Below are 16,060 nucleotides of genomic sequence, written 5' to 3' on the forward strand. Positions count from 1 at the left end.
ATAATCAAGGAAATAAACATGTTCATTTGTCTTTGCTTGAACATCAAGATATTCTATAATTGCAGAATGATAGTATCTCTGTTAAAATAATCCACATGCTCCACAACTTCAAAACCTAAAGTGTATTCCTGGCAGAGGTAGCAAAGTATTGAATGAGTCTGAATGTGTCATTCTAAGTCATGCTGGTAGGGGAATATGGAACAGCATGTACTGTTGCTGTTCTCTGGATAAAGTGCTTCAGGTGTTTAAAAAAATAACTTACTGTGGGAAAACTGTCAAATTTAAAGTACAGCAGCAGTATAAGAGAAAGTTATTACATCTTGGTAACCACAACATTGTTGTTAAAGCTGGCTAAAAAATGGGAAAACATCTCATGAAAATGTATGTGGTAGAAAAAATGGTTCCTTTTTATCTGTCAGAAAATTTTGAACTTGGAAATTTTTTTTAATAAACTCAAAGTTATTAAGAATAATTCACAGATTTTTAAGGCAAGAAAGGGACCACTACAATCATCTAGTGTGATGGGCCATGCAGTTTCACTCAAGAGTTCCTGTGTTACACCCACAGCTTCTGTTTGAGCTATAGCATATCCTTTATGTTGATTTTTTAAAATGTAATGCTGGCAGTCTCCACGTGGTTTTATGTGCAGGGGTTTTGCATTCCTAGAAGTCTCAGAATATTCATCAGTATATTTGCTCAGGGTCCATATTCTTTTTCTTTGCAAAATATCTATCATCTTTCCACTCAGACCTTCCCAAGAGCTGTCCTCCTTCAGGGCTTCAGTGAATTTAAAATTTTGGCTTTCTCTCTTTTTTTTTTTTTTTTTCCCCCCTCTCAAGTATCTCTATAGCTGCCAAAGGTTAGCATGCATAATTATTCTATGTTTGCTTTACTGTTCCACATTGTTTCCAGGGTCTGCCCTGAAGCAAAAATTTCAGGTGACCTTTTGGCCTGGAATGGTTCCCAGCCGCCTGTAACCCTTGCAGTGGTGGAGGCATTTTACCTTTTTGACCCAGGAAGGTTAACTTTTGGGTTAAGCTTTTAACAAATATCACATTGTGACAGCTGGACTGTCTGAATTGTTTGTTGCCGTTTCAAGGAACTAAAACATCTGTTGTTTCATTTTGTATTTAAAAAATTTTGAACTTCTTTTCCTCCCCCATGCAATCTGTTTGCAGCACCACTTCTTTGGCTTAATATAATGGATTTCCAAGATGTCGAAGTATCTGCTGCAGCTTTTATGGAAATCAATTATATCGTGTGTAATAATAGCTGGGATAATATTTCACAGACCAGAATCAGATATTTTCTCCTAGTGGTTTTGTTTTTGTTTTGCTGTGATTATCCATCTAGCCTTGGTTAGCAAATCTATTAGGTAAGTCTATGAGTTGATATTTTCAAAGCAGTTTAGGGTATTTAGAGATAATTTTAACAGAAAATCTGTTAAACTCCTAGACTGGTCTGAAAATGTCAAGTTATGTCGTCTGTTTCTGTGATATAGAATCACAGAAATGTAGGGCTGGAAGGGACCTTGAGAGGTCATCTATGTTTCCCCACCCCCATCCTGCTCTGAGGCAGGCCCAAGTATACCCAGAGCATCCCTGACAGGTGTTTGTCTAACCTGTTCTTAAAAACCTCTAATGATGGGGATTCCACAACCTCCCTTGGTAAACTGTTTCACTGCTTAACTAGCCTTATAGTTAGAAATTTTTTCTTAATATCTAACCTAAATCTCCCTTGCTGAAAAGTGTGTGTGTGTGTGTGTGAGAGAGAGACAAACCACATATGTCATGGTGATAGCCATGTAATAAACTGCAGAGTCATGTGTTAAATTGTGTTTACCACTCACCTTTGCACTCTGCCCCCTAATCCATACCCACTAAGGCTTCTAACATCCCAAACCACTGAGCTGCTTAAAACAGTTGGCTGTGACATCTTGCTTGGGGTACCCAGAATTGTGAGCTCCTGTACCTCTCTCAGCCTCAGCAACTCAGAGTTTTGCTAAGCTATATGTCGGATCCCTGATACACCGACTTGTCTGCCTTGCCAGCGATCTCTTCTGTTAGTCTAACCCTTGACTTGCAAGTAACAATCAGTGTGTCCCAATTCATGAGTTCTCCAGAGATATCTCTTTGCAGTGTCCAGTTCCTCTCACTGGCCACTCATAAAAGTTATCAAGTTTGCTAACTCCAAAGAGACGGAGTATGCACGATCTGTTTGGCTAGCTGAGGACTCATTCTCCAGTTTAATACAGAGCACTGAGATGGTTTTGTAATAAAGCAAGAATGTTTATTAACAAAGAACAGAGATTTAAGTGATACTAAGTATGAATAGAAGACAAGTATGGTTACAAACATAACAAACCAAAACACTCTTTTTCTCCTGAGTGAAACTTAATTTCAGCAAGTTACAATCTTTGTTTAAGCAGATTTCTCACTTAAATTAAGTCTCCAGCAACTCTTGCCATCCTGACAAAGAGGATCCAGCTTCAATAGACCCAAAGGGTGCTGTCCCCTATTGTTTCCTAAGTGAAAGATAAATCAAATTTTTTTTCCCCTCCCCTTATATTACTCAAAGTCCATTGTCTCTGCCTCAAGCCAGGGAGGCTTCTTGGGATGCAGGTTCTGTCCCCAAGCTTGATAGTTAAATGCTCTTCTCCCCTGCTCATTTAACTTGATGGTTTTGTTTATCTTATATGTAAATGTACTTTCATTAGTCTCTGCCTGTAGCCAAGCCAGCCAGACAGGTAAATGCAAATTCTTATGTCTAGGCAAGTTGGTTTCATGCTGTGCCTCCCAAACATATTTTAGGAACATATTTCTGGCATACATCTGTAACTCATTGTGCACAACTCGTACATAAATCATGTAGCGATTTTTTCAGGACTGGGGTGTCACCAGTTTACTTGTGGTACCTTTACATGGTACCTTTGGGATGTATACTGTGACAACGCCATGCTGGGACAATGACTGTGTCATGCCTGATATGAGTTACAGTGTGGGGTGCCCCCACCAGTTGGCATTCAGGGGCTTCCTGGGTCACACTGCCTTCCCCTTTTTTTATTTAGGGTGGTGTAAAATGGGGGGATATTGGAGTAGGATTGAAAAATCAAGTACAGAGGAGTTTACTTCTTCCAACCTCCCCCTCTTCCTCCCTCCCAAACCCATGCTGATGAAATTTTTATACTAGTGGTTCTCAAACTTTCCAGACTACTGTGCTCCTTTTCAGGAGTCTGATTGGTCTTATGAACTCCAAGTTTCACCTCACTTAAAAACTACTTACTTACAAAATAAGACATAAAAATTAGGGCTGTCAATTATTCGCAGTTAACTCATGCAATTAACTCAAAAAAATTAATCTCGATAAAATTAATCACAAATAATCGCAGTTTTAATGGTACTGTTAATCAATAGAATATCAAGTGAAATTTATTAAATATTTTGGATGTTTTTCTACATTTTCAAATATATTGATTTAAATTACAACACAGAAATACAAAGTATACACTGCTCACTTTGTTATTTATTACAAATATTAGCACTATATAAAAGAAATAGTATTTTTCCGTTCAGCTCATACAAGTACTGTAATGCAATCTCTTTATCATGAAAATGCAACTTATAAATGTAAATTTTTGTTACATAACTAAACTCAAAAATAAATCAATGCAAAACTTTAGAGCCTACAAGTCCACTCATCCCTACTTCTTGTTCAGCCAATCACTAAGGTAAGCAAGTTTGTTTACATTTACAGGAGACAATGCTGCCCACTTCTTATTTACAATGTCATCAGAAAGTGAGAACAGGTGTTTGCATGGCACTTTTGTAGCCGGCATTGCAAGATATTTACATGCCAGATATGCTAAACATTAATGTGCCCCTTTGTGCTTTGGTCACCATTCCAGAGGACATGCTTCCATGCTGATGATGCTCATTAAAAAAATAATGCATTAATTACATTTGTGACCGAACTCTTTGGGGGAGAATTGTATATCTCCAGCTCTGTTTTACCCACATTCTGCAATATATTTCTTGTTATTGTAGTCTCAGCTGACTCAGCACATTGTTCATTTTAAGAACACATTTACTGCAGATTTGACAAAAGGCAAAGAAGGAACTAATATGAGATTTCTAAAGATAGCTACAGCACTCGACCCAAGGTTTAAGAATCTGAAGTGCCTTCCAAAATCTGAGAGGGACGAGGTGTGGCGCATACTTTCAGAAGTCTTAAGAGTAGCACTCAGATGCGGAAACTACAGAACCCAAACCACCAAAAAAGAAAATCAACCTTCTGTTGGTGGCATCTGACTCAGATTATGAAAATGAACATGCATCAATCTGCACTGCTTTGGATTGTTATCGAGCAGAGCCTGTCATCAGCATGGACACATGTTCTCTGGAATAGTGGTTGAAGCATGAAGGGACATATGAATCTTTAGCACATCTGGCATGTAAATATCATGCGACACCAGCTGCAACAGTGCCATGCGAATGCCTGTTCTCACTTTCAAGTTGGACATTGTGAACAAGAGGCATGCAGCATTATCTCCTGCAAATGTAAAAAACTTGTTTGTCTGAGTGGTTGGCTGAACAAGAAATAAAACAAAGTCGACTCAGTCCTATCTTTGAATGCAGTTTTTTTTATATACAACTCTACATTTTTAAGTTCAACTTTCTTGATAAAGAGATTGCACTATAGTACTTGTATTAGATGAACTGAGAAAATTTCTTTTGTGTTTTAGAGTGCAAATATTTGTAATAAAAAAATAAAACAAGCATTGTACACTTTGTATTCTGTGTTGTAACTGAAATCAATATATTTGAAAATGTAGAAAACATCCAAAAATATTTAAATGTTGTGCTATTGATTAATCACGTGATTAATTGCGCGATTAATTTTTCTCTTGACAGTTCTAATAACACAAAAGTGTCACAGCTCACTGTTACTGAGAAATTGCTTACTTTCTCATTTTTACTAGATAATTATAAAGTTGATTGGAAGATAAGTATTATGCTCACATTTGAGTGTGATCGTTGAGCTTGTTTTACACCTGTGAGCCTTGTCTGAAGCCCGACATGGTGCCTGAGGGTGACATATGTAGCTTAGCTTTGTGGGGCTTCAGGCAGTCGCCCTGCTTGCCACCCCCTAATGCTGATCTAGACGAGCTGAGTACTGCTTGAAAGACCTATGCATACCCCCAGGATACATGTACCCCTGGTTGAGAACCACTGCTTTGTACTACACCCTCATGCAGTGGGCATATCTATCTGTGTATGCATAACTGGAACTTTGAAAATCACTTCACTGACTTAGGAGGACATTATTGATTTTAAGAGTACCAAAGTAACCTAGGCACTTCTTGGGAATCTGCCCGATAGGTGCAGAGAGTCCTAAGAAGGTTTCAGTTCAGAATTCCTCCCTTGTGTATAGCTCCTAAAGTGGAGCTACTGCTGCATTTGATGGGCTTGAAGCCTCTCCACATGAAGGTAGTCGTGTCTTGGGTTCATAAAGATACTATTAGGACATTTATTCCTATCTAATTCATCTTTCCTGGAACGCTTGCAAAAGAAGTGTGTTGCCCCCCTTCCCCCCCCCAAAAAAAGGGTTTTTGTCTTTTTTAAAATCTTGCGTTTCAGTTATTTTCATATTCTTGTCAAAAGCTATTGAAGTTGTACTGCAGTTACTGAGTTCAAGGTATTTTGTGTATTTGTTGGAATAAACAGCTAGCAAGAGTTGTCTCAAATGTAAAGACAATAAGGAGGTCTATGCCCACTTGTAATGTTACAAATCATTCAGTTAACTGAGATCTGAGTATAAAACGCAATATTCAGAGACACGGTGTGTGGATTTGTGACACTTTCTGGAGGACTCTGGGTCCATGAAACAATGAATGAACTATACTCAGCCATATATGGCATTTTTTTTGTCTGTGTCAGATGCAATGTTGGTAATAGTTTCTATTTAATGAGTTGTCCAGGTGTGATTCAGTGTAAATTACTAATATGAATGAGAAATGTAACTTACCTCCATGTAACTTAACTGTTTCACAGCTAAATGGAAATTGCTTGTAAAAATGTAAAAGTAGATTGAAACACACACTTTGACTTGTAATATATGCCTCTCGCTCAGCAAAAGAACAGGCACATTACATTCTGGTTTACCCACCAAAGCATAACCCAGCCTAGATGGCATGAGATGAGTTTGTAATGAGCTTTTAACATCGGAGAGACATACTAGAAAAATGCTACCTCCAGAACTGGGCAGACCATGTACACTGAACATTTAGGAGAATTGTGGGGGTTTTCCTCTTTGTAAATTGGCCATGCACACAGACTGCGAGTGTTTTACATTTTATTTATTACTATTCAAAATTATTCAACAAATATTTTGTACAAAGAAACTTCAGCCTGTGAAAGGGCAGGAAACTGTTCACTGTGAGCATTTGCTGGAGGAACTGATACTTGCATTTTGATATTGCAGCTGTGTAAGTGGTCACCTAAATTGCATAGAGTTGAACTAAGCTTTATAAACTGTTACTTCTAAAATTCAGAGACAAGTTAGATACTGCCTTTCTGAGAGGAAGAGATAACATGTAAGCACTGAAGAGTGGCTTTGCCCCAGTGTAGACAGCATAGAACCACTACACGAACAATCTTGTAGGGCACAGCTGCATCGGTACAGCTGTGAAGCTCTGTAAGTTTGCAAGTGTAGATGTGACCTTAATGGCAGATTCCGTTTGCTCACTAAGCATTTTCTTCTTGCTGATTACAGTTTTCCTTCTCTGTTTGGTTGATCCTGATTTCTCCAGGGGCACTGACTTTGCTCCTCATGATGACATGGATAAAATGAGGAATGAATTTCTTTCATTCCTCGGGAACTGCCGTTATAGGAAGAAAGTGTAAAGGGAAAATGCTGATTACATCTGCTAAGTTGTGTGAAAGTCTTTCTGAAAATAAGACTATACTTGGAAGAGCTACAGTTGTCAGGATTTGTTAATTTAAAAAGCGATAGTTGCTTTAATAGCAAATAGTTCCTGCTCTCTGCTTGCAGAGAGTCTGGTCAGAATACAATACATCATCCAAAAATAAATACATAAGGTTGAAATCCTGACACCATTAAAGTCAATAGGAATTTTGCCATTGACTCCAGAACTTCACCCTTAGTACTTAAGTTTTTCTCAGGTGAACTGAATGCTTGTTTGCTTATGAGAGAGAGAGAGAGAGAGAAGGCGGGTGAGGTAATATCTTTTATTAGACCAGCTTCTGTTCATGAGAGAGACAAGCTTCCGAGCTTGCACATTTTGCTTATTCTCTCTTAATTATTTTGCTGTCTGATGATAGATCAACGAGAGACAAAACTGCTGATAAGGCAAGAAGCATATTATCCTGTTAAAACTGTTATCCCTTGCAAATTGTTCACTGGAAGACCATTTATCCCATAAATGGGCTTTTATTGCTAAAGAGTATTTTTATTTTACTGTGTTAGAGGATACGTGTAAGAATTTATTTCAAGAGATATATAATTGACTGAAGCAGGGTGGCAGGATTCTCTTGGTAGGCTTGGAAACCCACAGGGAGCTTCTGGTTCATTCCTGCTGCTTCATAGATGCATAGATTCCAAGGCCAGAAGGTACCATTGTGATCATGTAGCCTGGCCACCTGTAAACACAGGCTATAGAACACAGGTCGGCAACTTTTCCAAAGTGGTGTGCCGAGTCTTCATTTATTCACTCTAATTTAAGGCTTTGCTTGCCAGTAATACATTTAAACATTTTTAGAAGGTCTCTTTCTATAAGTCTATAATATATAACTAAACTATTGTTGTATGTAAAGTAAATAAGGTTTTAAAAATGTTTAAGAAGCTTCATTTAAAATTAAATTAAAATGCAGAGTCACCGGACTAGTGGCTAGGACCTGGGCAGTGTGAGTGCCACTGAAAATCAGCTCACATGCCACCTTCGACACGTGTGCCATAGGTTGCCTACCCCTGCTATAGAAGGTTCACAAATGAATTCCAGGATTATATCTTTTAGAAAAACGACCAGTCTTGATTTAAAAATTGTCAGTGATGGAGAGTCCACTACGATCCTTTGTAAATTGTTCCAATGGTTAATTACTCTGGCTTAAAAAAAAAAAAAGTATGACTTACTTCCGGTTTGATTTTTGTCTAGTTTCATCTTCCAGCCTTTTCTCTACTAGGTTGAAGAGCCCATTATTAAATGTTTGTTCCCTGCATAGGTATTTATAGACTGTAATCAAGTCACCTCTTAACTTTCTCCTTAGTCTAACAAAGATTGAGCTCCTTGGGTCTAGCACTTGTGATAGACCCAGGCCAGTTGGGAACAGCGGAGTAGTCGAAAGGAGATTATACTGGCCACTGGATAAGCAGTTTTCTGTTCCCGGAGTGACCAGAGCAGGGGCTGCTCCAGGCTAATGAGAACACCTAACTCCAATTAACCTGCTAAGAGTCATGTGAGACTGTTAAGCACCTGACTCTAATTAAGGCCCCTCTGATGCTATAAAAGGGCTCACTCCAGTGCGTGCAAGGAACTGGGAGCAAGAGGCATGCAAGAAGCTGAGAGTGAGTAGGCATACTGCTGAAGGACTGAGAAGTACAAGTGTTATCAGATATCAGGAGGAAGGTCTGGTGGTGAGGACAAAGAAGGTGTTGGGAGGAGGTCATGGGGAAGTAGCTCAGAGAGTTGTAGCTGTTGCGTAACTGTACCAGGAGGCACTATAGACAGCTGCAGTCCACAGGGCCCTGGACTGGAACCCAGAGTAGAGGGAGGGCCTGGGTTCCCCCCCAAACTTCCCAACTCCTGATCAAACACAGGAGAAATTGACCTGGACTGTGGCTTCTACCAGAGGGGAAGGTCTCTGGGCTGTTTCTTGACCCGCAGGGTGAATCTGTGAGGCAAGCAAATCTGCCAATAAGTGCAGGATCCACCAAGGTAGAGGAGGAACTTTGTCACACACTATAAGGAATATTTTCTAATCCATTAATCACTCTTATGGCTCTTCTCTGAACTCTCTCTCGAATTTTTCAACATCCTTCTTGAATTGTGGACACCAGAACTGGATGCAGTATTCCAGCAGCAGTCACAATAATGCCATATACATAGGTAAAGTAATTTCTCTACTCCTATAGAACATAGAATATCAGGGTTGGAAGGGACCTCAACAGATCATCTAGTCCAACCCCTTGCTCAGAGCAGGACTAATCCCCAGATCCCTAATGGGCCTCTCAAGTATTGAACTTACTGAGTTTAGCAGGCCAATGCTCAAACTTGAGATTCCCTTATAGGTGCATTGAAGGATTGCATTAGCTCTTTTAGTATATATTAAAACTACTACAATTCTTTTATGTTAACTAAAATCCTTTCTTGTTGTGTATTTATACAATTTAGTACTTTGTACCTATTAAACTGAAAAGTTCTGTGCATTTACGTTGGATCTTAGTTGGTGATAAAATGAAGGAAGATGTGCATTCAGTAATGAAATGAATATAAACTTTTAACTCCCTTGACCTAGTCTCAACGTGCAAGAAGGGATTCCTGGCACTAAAATGGCTGCCTGTTACAACAGAAGTGTTAAAATGAACAAGTGGGGGCAATTGATAAGGGGTGCTTATAATCAAGTTATGTTCTGTGGTTTGATGGAAAATTTGTTGTTGCATGTTTTCTGTGATTTTATGAAATAATGACCCATAGAAAGAAATGTATAACTCATTAGGAATTGCCTGTTACCCCAGCTGTTAGTAATAATAACTAGATTAGAAAGTCCTTTTGCTTATTAGTTATTTAAACTGATATACCATACAAGAAATTCTATAAGTAATGAGGTAAATTGAGATATTAAAAACAGATCACTCAATAGGATCAGTTTTGGGTAGCGTGACCAGACAGCAGGTGTAAAAAATCAGGATGGAGTGGGAGGTAATAGGCACCTATATGTGACAAAGTTCCAAATATCGGGACTGTCCCTATAAAATCAGGACATCTGGCCACCCTAGTTTTGGGGGAGTAGCTTTTCCCCCCAAAAAAGTAATTTTCTTTGTCCTAAACCAAGGGATAAGAAATGAATTTTGAGTAGTTAGTTGGGAGTGAAAAAGCTGCTTTCACTTCACCAGTTACGTAGAGATGGTAATGTATGTTTCTTTCTGTGTTCTGTATAGTACAGTAATAAGTATTATTTAGTGGTCAAATAAGTAACTCAGTTAGTTTAAATAAGACATCATGGCTTATTAAGTTTAAAGACAATTCCCTTTTGGCCACACTGTTGCCCTGGAAGATAATGTTTAGTTAATTATTCCTTTAGTTAAAAGGCATATTGTTTCCTTGCATGCAGTTTATTAAGCAATCCAGACTTCCCTCACTTAGGATATGTCTACACTGGCAGAGTTACAGCACCGTTCACAGAGCGCTGAAGGAAACTGCTGTTGTGTGTTCAGACTGTCAGCTGCCTGCGCAATAGCATCTTCAAATACCGCTGCAAGTGCCGCAAACGTGGAGTGGTGCACTCTAGGCAACTTATCTCACAGAACAGCTCTTCCTCTTCTGCCACTAAGAATTATGGAAAAGTAGAGGGGGTCGCAGGGCATTCTGAGTCCTGTGCCAATACCTCATGATGCATTGCTTTGCATCTCAGCAATCCCCGTGCTTCCGTCCACATTTGGCACCATCTTTCAACAGTTTGTGTACTACGTGCTCTCCCTCTTCTTTCTGCAGGAATGGGTCCTATACTGTTGACTAATACTCTGCTCGCTCTGACTAACACGTCATGAGTGGCAGTGGAGTTACTCCTTAAACCACAAAGGCAAGAGCAGTTCAACATTGATCTCGCCGTGCATAGTAGTTATGACACGAGGTTGCTTGTGGCATTCACGGAGGTGCTGACCACAGTTGAATGCTGCTTTTGGGCTTGGGAAACAAGCACTGAATGGTGGGATCACATAGTTATGCATGTCTGGGATGACGAGCAGTGGCTGCAGAACTTTCGCATGAGGAAAGCCACACTCATGAGATTGTTTGTTTGTTTGAGCTCGTACCAGCCCTGCGGCGCAAGGACATGAGAATGAGACCTGCCCTGCTGTTGGAGAAGTGCATGGCGATTGTACTGTGGAAGCTGGCTAGCGAAAGATCGGTAGCAGTCTGGAGTAACCAGTTAGGAGTGGGAAAGTTGACCACTGGACTCGTGTTGATGGAAGTGTGCAGGGCCATTAATTGCTTCCTGCTCTGAAAGACCGTGACTCTGGGCAACGTGTGTGACGTTGTGGATAGCTTTGCACAAATGGGCTTCCCTGGCTGCAGAGGAGGTGATCAATGGCATGCACATTCCAATTCTGGCACCAGACCATCTAGCCACCGAGTATATTAATTGGAAGGGGAATTTCCCAATGGTTCTCCGGTCGCTTGTGGATCACTGTGGACGTTTCACGGACATTAACGCAGGCTGGCCTGGAAAGATGCATGATGCACGCATCTTTTGGAACATTAGCCTGTTCAGGAAGCTGCAAGCAGGGACTTTCTTACCGAACCAGAAGATCACCAGAGGCGAAATTCCCATTGTGATCCTGGGAGGCCCTGCCTACCCCTTAATGCTGTGGCTTATGAAGCCATACACGGGACACCTTGACAGCAGCAAGGAGTGGTTCAACAACAGGCTGAACAAGTGCAGAATGACTGTGTGTGCTTTTGGCCAATTAAAGGGCCACTGGCGCTGCCTAGATGGGAGGTTGGACCTGGCTGATGATACTGTTCTTATGCTTATAGCCATGTGCTATACACTCCGTAATATTTGTGAAGGGAAGGGTGAAACCTTTAGTTAGGGCTGGACCACTGATGCTCCATGCCTGGAGGCTGAATTTGAACAGCCAGAGTCCAGGGCTGTTAGAGGGGCACAGTACGGAGCCATAAAGATCAGGGATGCCTTGAGGCAGCAATTTGAAGCTGAAAGCCACTAATATTTGTTGCTATACTTGAGAGTGCAGTGCTTGCAATGCTAAGAGGTGATTGTGACTGGTGCAGACAATGCACTATGAAGGTGTAAGAAAATTGCCTGTTGCTTTGCAGGGCTTTGTTTGCTTTCAATTAATGGAATACAGCTTGCTTTCAAACCAAAGCAATTCTTTGATTAAAAAAACAACAGAAGGAGAGAGAGAGACAAATCTTTAACCGTCCCAGACCTTACCTCCTCCTGGAACCCTCCATTCCCCCATCCCCCTCAGTGGTGGTGTGTTTTTTTTTTTGTTCTGTTTTGTTTTATGTGTGGATATCCTATCCAACCTTCTCCTTTGGAGTACAGTGCAGTGGGTACTGTACTTCAGCAGGGCTAAAACTACAGAGGTGGTGAGCGCAGTAGGTACTGGGAGTCCTCAGGGCTGGACTGTGATAGAGGAGGAGTGGAATGCAGAGGGTACAGACTGGAGCCAGGAGGTTGATGAATGTGTTGGCAGTGTCTGGGGGGTGCATGGGAAAGAGTTGAGCAGCTGCAGAGGAGGGTGGGCACGGAGCTGCTTGGTTTGCAGTGCTAGTAGTGCCTGGAGCATGTCCACTTGTGCTCCATAACATTTAAAAGCTGCTCCATGGCCAGGGCCGGCTCGAGGCACCAGCTTATCAAGCAGGTGCTTGGGGCGGCAACTCTGGAGTGGGGCGGCACTTTCAGGGATTCAGCGGCAATTCGGCAGAGGGTCCCTCACTCCCGCTTGGAGCGAAGGACCTCCCGCTGAATTGCTGCAGATCGCGATCGTGCCTTTTTTTGCTGCTTGGGGCAGCAAAACCCCTGGAGCCAGCCCTGTCCATGGCTTCTTTCTGGTGTACCACGTTCTTCTTTCAGTCCCTCTTCTCGCTCTCCCGCCAATTTTTCCATTCTTGTTTTTCAGCCACGGAATGCATCAGAACATCGTGCAGAAAGTCCTCTTTAGTTCTTCGTGTCCACTTTCTAATTCTGCTCAGCTGTTCAGCTGGCAATGATAAAGAGTGCTGCTGAACTCCCAAGGTCACATCTGTGAAGCTAAAATGCAACATTTTACAGAAGCAGGATTGTTTGCAACACAGGGACAACTGATTGATTTAAAACACAGCTACTATTCACATATCTGTCACTAACTGACTGACCCTAGGCAAGCACAGATGAGCCACAAGACCCCCAAAATGGTGAGTAACCACAGGGGCGGGGAAATCAGTGTTCCAGGACTGTACTGTACACTGGACATGTGGCTCTTGAGGAGAACCAGCACTGTAGGGTGGGGCCTTAAAATAGTTACTGTGCCCATAGGCTGTGTTCATTATGTAAGATAGCTTGCTGCTGAAGGTGAGCAGGAAATCAAGGGAGAGTCTTTCCAAGACTACGGCTTCCACCCTGGCCCTTATATGGCTCACCTGTGTGCAGCAATGGTCCTGCCCCCGCCCCCCCAGTGATGGTAGAGTGGCACGGGAAAGTTACCTTTAATGGGGCAAGAAACAAAGCAGCTCTCCCAGAGAACCTGTGGCAGTGGATTGCCAGTATCTGCATGAGAGTTTCCTGGAGATCTGAGGCAGATTCCCATGAAGTGAGGGAGTCAATCAGCAGCCTATTCTGCTGCTCAGACTAGGCATGTAGCGGTACATGCACTATGCGAACACAAGTTTGCTTTCTGCAACCCTCCTGCCCCCAACAACTCACTTCAGTGATTCCCAAAATCAAAGCCACTTACCGGGGGCCTCCTCTCCTGTTGGCACTTCATCAAGCTCCGACAGTTGTGACTGGTTAGCCTCCTCTGCGGTAGAGAAGAGCTCCTGGCTGCATGCATCTCTGACCTCTGAGTCATCCTCTGCCTCTCCACATCCTCATCCAAGATTTCCTTCTCCTGGATTGGTCTACTCTCAACTGGCACGCGAGCCACCAAAGTATCCACAGTGGCCTTCACAGTGGAGGTGGTATCACCACCGAGTATTGCATCCAGCTCTTTGTAGAACTGGCAGCTCATGGGTGCAGCACCAGAGCGGTGGTTTGCCTCCCGCGCCTTGTGGTAGGTGTTCCACAGCTCCTTCACTTTGACCCTGCACTGCAGTGTGTCCCAGTCATGGCCCCTTTTTGTCATGCATCGTGAAATATGTCCATAAGTATTCTAATTCTTATATATGGAGCTCAGTTGGGACTGGACAGCCTCCTTTCCCCAAATGCTGATGAGGTCCAGCAGCTCGGCATTGCTCCAAGCAGGGAATCACCTGGTGCATGGAGCAGGCATGGTCACCTGGAAAGATGTGCTGAAACCACTTCACGCATTACCAAGCAAACAGGAAGGAGACTTCCAAAATTCCCAAGGAATTTAAGGGGTGGGGATGACAGTTGGTCACCTGAGGGCAGGGCAGTAGAATTCAAATCGATTACCAGAGAGGCGAGAAGAGGCATTGTGGGACACCTCCCAGAAGCGCTATAATTGACCAGGGCACCACAGCGCTGTAGCCACAGCACAAAAAGCTGTAACCCTCTATGGGGTGGTTTTTTACAGCGCTGCAACTGCGCAGTTTTTGCGCACTAAGGGTACATCTATACTACCCGCCGTATCGGCGGGTAGTAATCGATTTATCGCATCTTGTCTAGACATGATAAATCAATCTGCGAATTGATGCCTGTACTCCACCTCGGCAGGAGGAGTAAGCAGCATTGATGGGGGAGTTGTGGCAGTCAACTCGCTGCTGTGAGGATGGCCAGGTAAGTCAAACTAAGATACTTAGACTTCAGCTACGCAAATAGCATCTTGCATGTCTTAGATTGGGGGCGAGGGTGGGGGAAAAGTCAGTGTAGACCATCCCTAAGAGGCTTGGCAGTGTGTGCACGTCAGGAGTTACAGCGCAGAAAGCTGCTTTGCTGTCCAGCAACTTGCCAATGTAAACAAGACCTCAGAGGCCTCGCCTCTTCATTATTTACTACTCCCCCAATTTTTGCATCATCTGCAGACCGTATCGGTGAAGTTTTTTTTTTTGTTTTCTGGGGTGCGGGGGAAGGGGAAAATAATTCATTCTTTTTACTTATTCCTCCCCTCATCCCCGCCCCCCAACCCTACTGGCTGGGGTGTAGAAGTGGAAGGAACAATGGTGTCTCCCCACTCCCCATTTCCTTCCCACCCACTTCCTCATGGTGCTAAAAGGGGAGATAGCATCTAGCCAGCCCTGATATGTCCATGTGGGGAGAGGGTCCTTCCTCCCTCACTGCAGCCATGCAGAACAGGAAGGCTAGAAATAATCTTGCCCTTATACAGTGACTTAATGTTTAAGGAATCAAACTTCAACCAAACATTCTCTGCAAGCCACTTACAGGCAAACAAGTGAAAGGAAAGAACAGTTAGCTTGCCTATTTTGTGCATATAATGGAAAGCAGTGCATTGTTAAACTTCATTTAAATTTGAGGTTTCACTTTTATTTACAATGTTTGCAGGAGTCTGTGAAAGGTGTTCTGACTAATAGTTCAAGCAGATATTTCACTAAGAATATCCTAGGTGGCTCTTGTTCAAACAAAGGTTTCATTGGTTTTAATGGGATTTTAGGCTTAGTAAGGGCTGAAGAATTTGGCCTAATAACAATATGAACTTCTATAAGCAAGGAAGTATAAATCTTTTATCTCCAAATAGTAGATTTCAATTAGTCATGTAAACTGGTCTGAAAATAAGTGTAAATTAGATAGGTGTGGCTATAGCTACATTTTCTTTTAATCTTTTTATTAACAATGTGCGATTAACTATTTATAGGAATAAAATTATTCCTAACTAATATAGTCAATAATACTTTTGCTTAAAACTACCAGCATAAGTCTAATTAGTTGTGTTGTAGATAAATGGTTTTCTTTGCTACCGCTTTCTACTTTCATGTAGTTTCTGTACCTAGAGGGAATTCTCAGGAAGGATATTTAGAGCCTCTGGAATGCTGTAATGCCTTTTAGAGGAGGATTCTGATTCAACTCCCACTTTTGTTAGATTGCTGATTAACAATGGAGATTATTTGCATGTTAATTTCCATGTTAGCTCTTTCTTATCCTTGACTATGAATGTGTCCTTAGCGATATATTTAGGGATATTTTTGCTC

At 41.9% G+C, this 16,060-nt stretch overlaps 1 protein-coding gene across 5 annotated transcripts in view; it reads left to right on the forward strand.

The window, feature by feature from the left end:
* The window catches only part of BICD1 (BICD cargo adaptor 1), a 297,869-nt gene that overhangs the window by 105,217 nt on the left and 176,592 nt on the right, over positions 1-16,060 (forward strand). The window contains exon 1 of one of the 5 annotated variants that reach the window (XM_030543568.1): positions 13,025-13,153. The exons of the other annotated variants lie outside the window; for them this stretch is intronic. Coding sequence (XP_030399428.1) covers positions 13,130-13,153 — 24 coding nt within the window. The 5' untranslated portion in view covers positions 13,025-13,129. Of the gene's footprint in view, positions 1-13,024; positions 13,154-16,060 lie in introns of those variants that run through there. 5 annotated transcript variants of the gene reach the window in all.

This window comes from Gopherus evgoodei, chromosome 1 (assembly GCF_007399415.2).
Source record: "Gopherus evgoodei ecotype Sinaloan lineage chromosome 1, rGopEvg1_v1.p, whole genome shotgun sequence".
Classification (NCBI taxonomy): domain Eukaryota; kingdom Metazoa; phylum Chordata; order Testudines; family Testudinidae; genus Gopherus; species Gopherus evgoodei.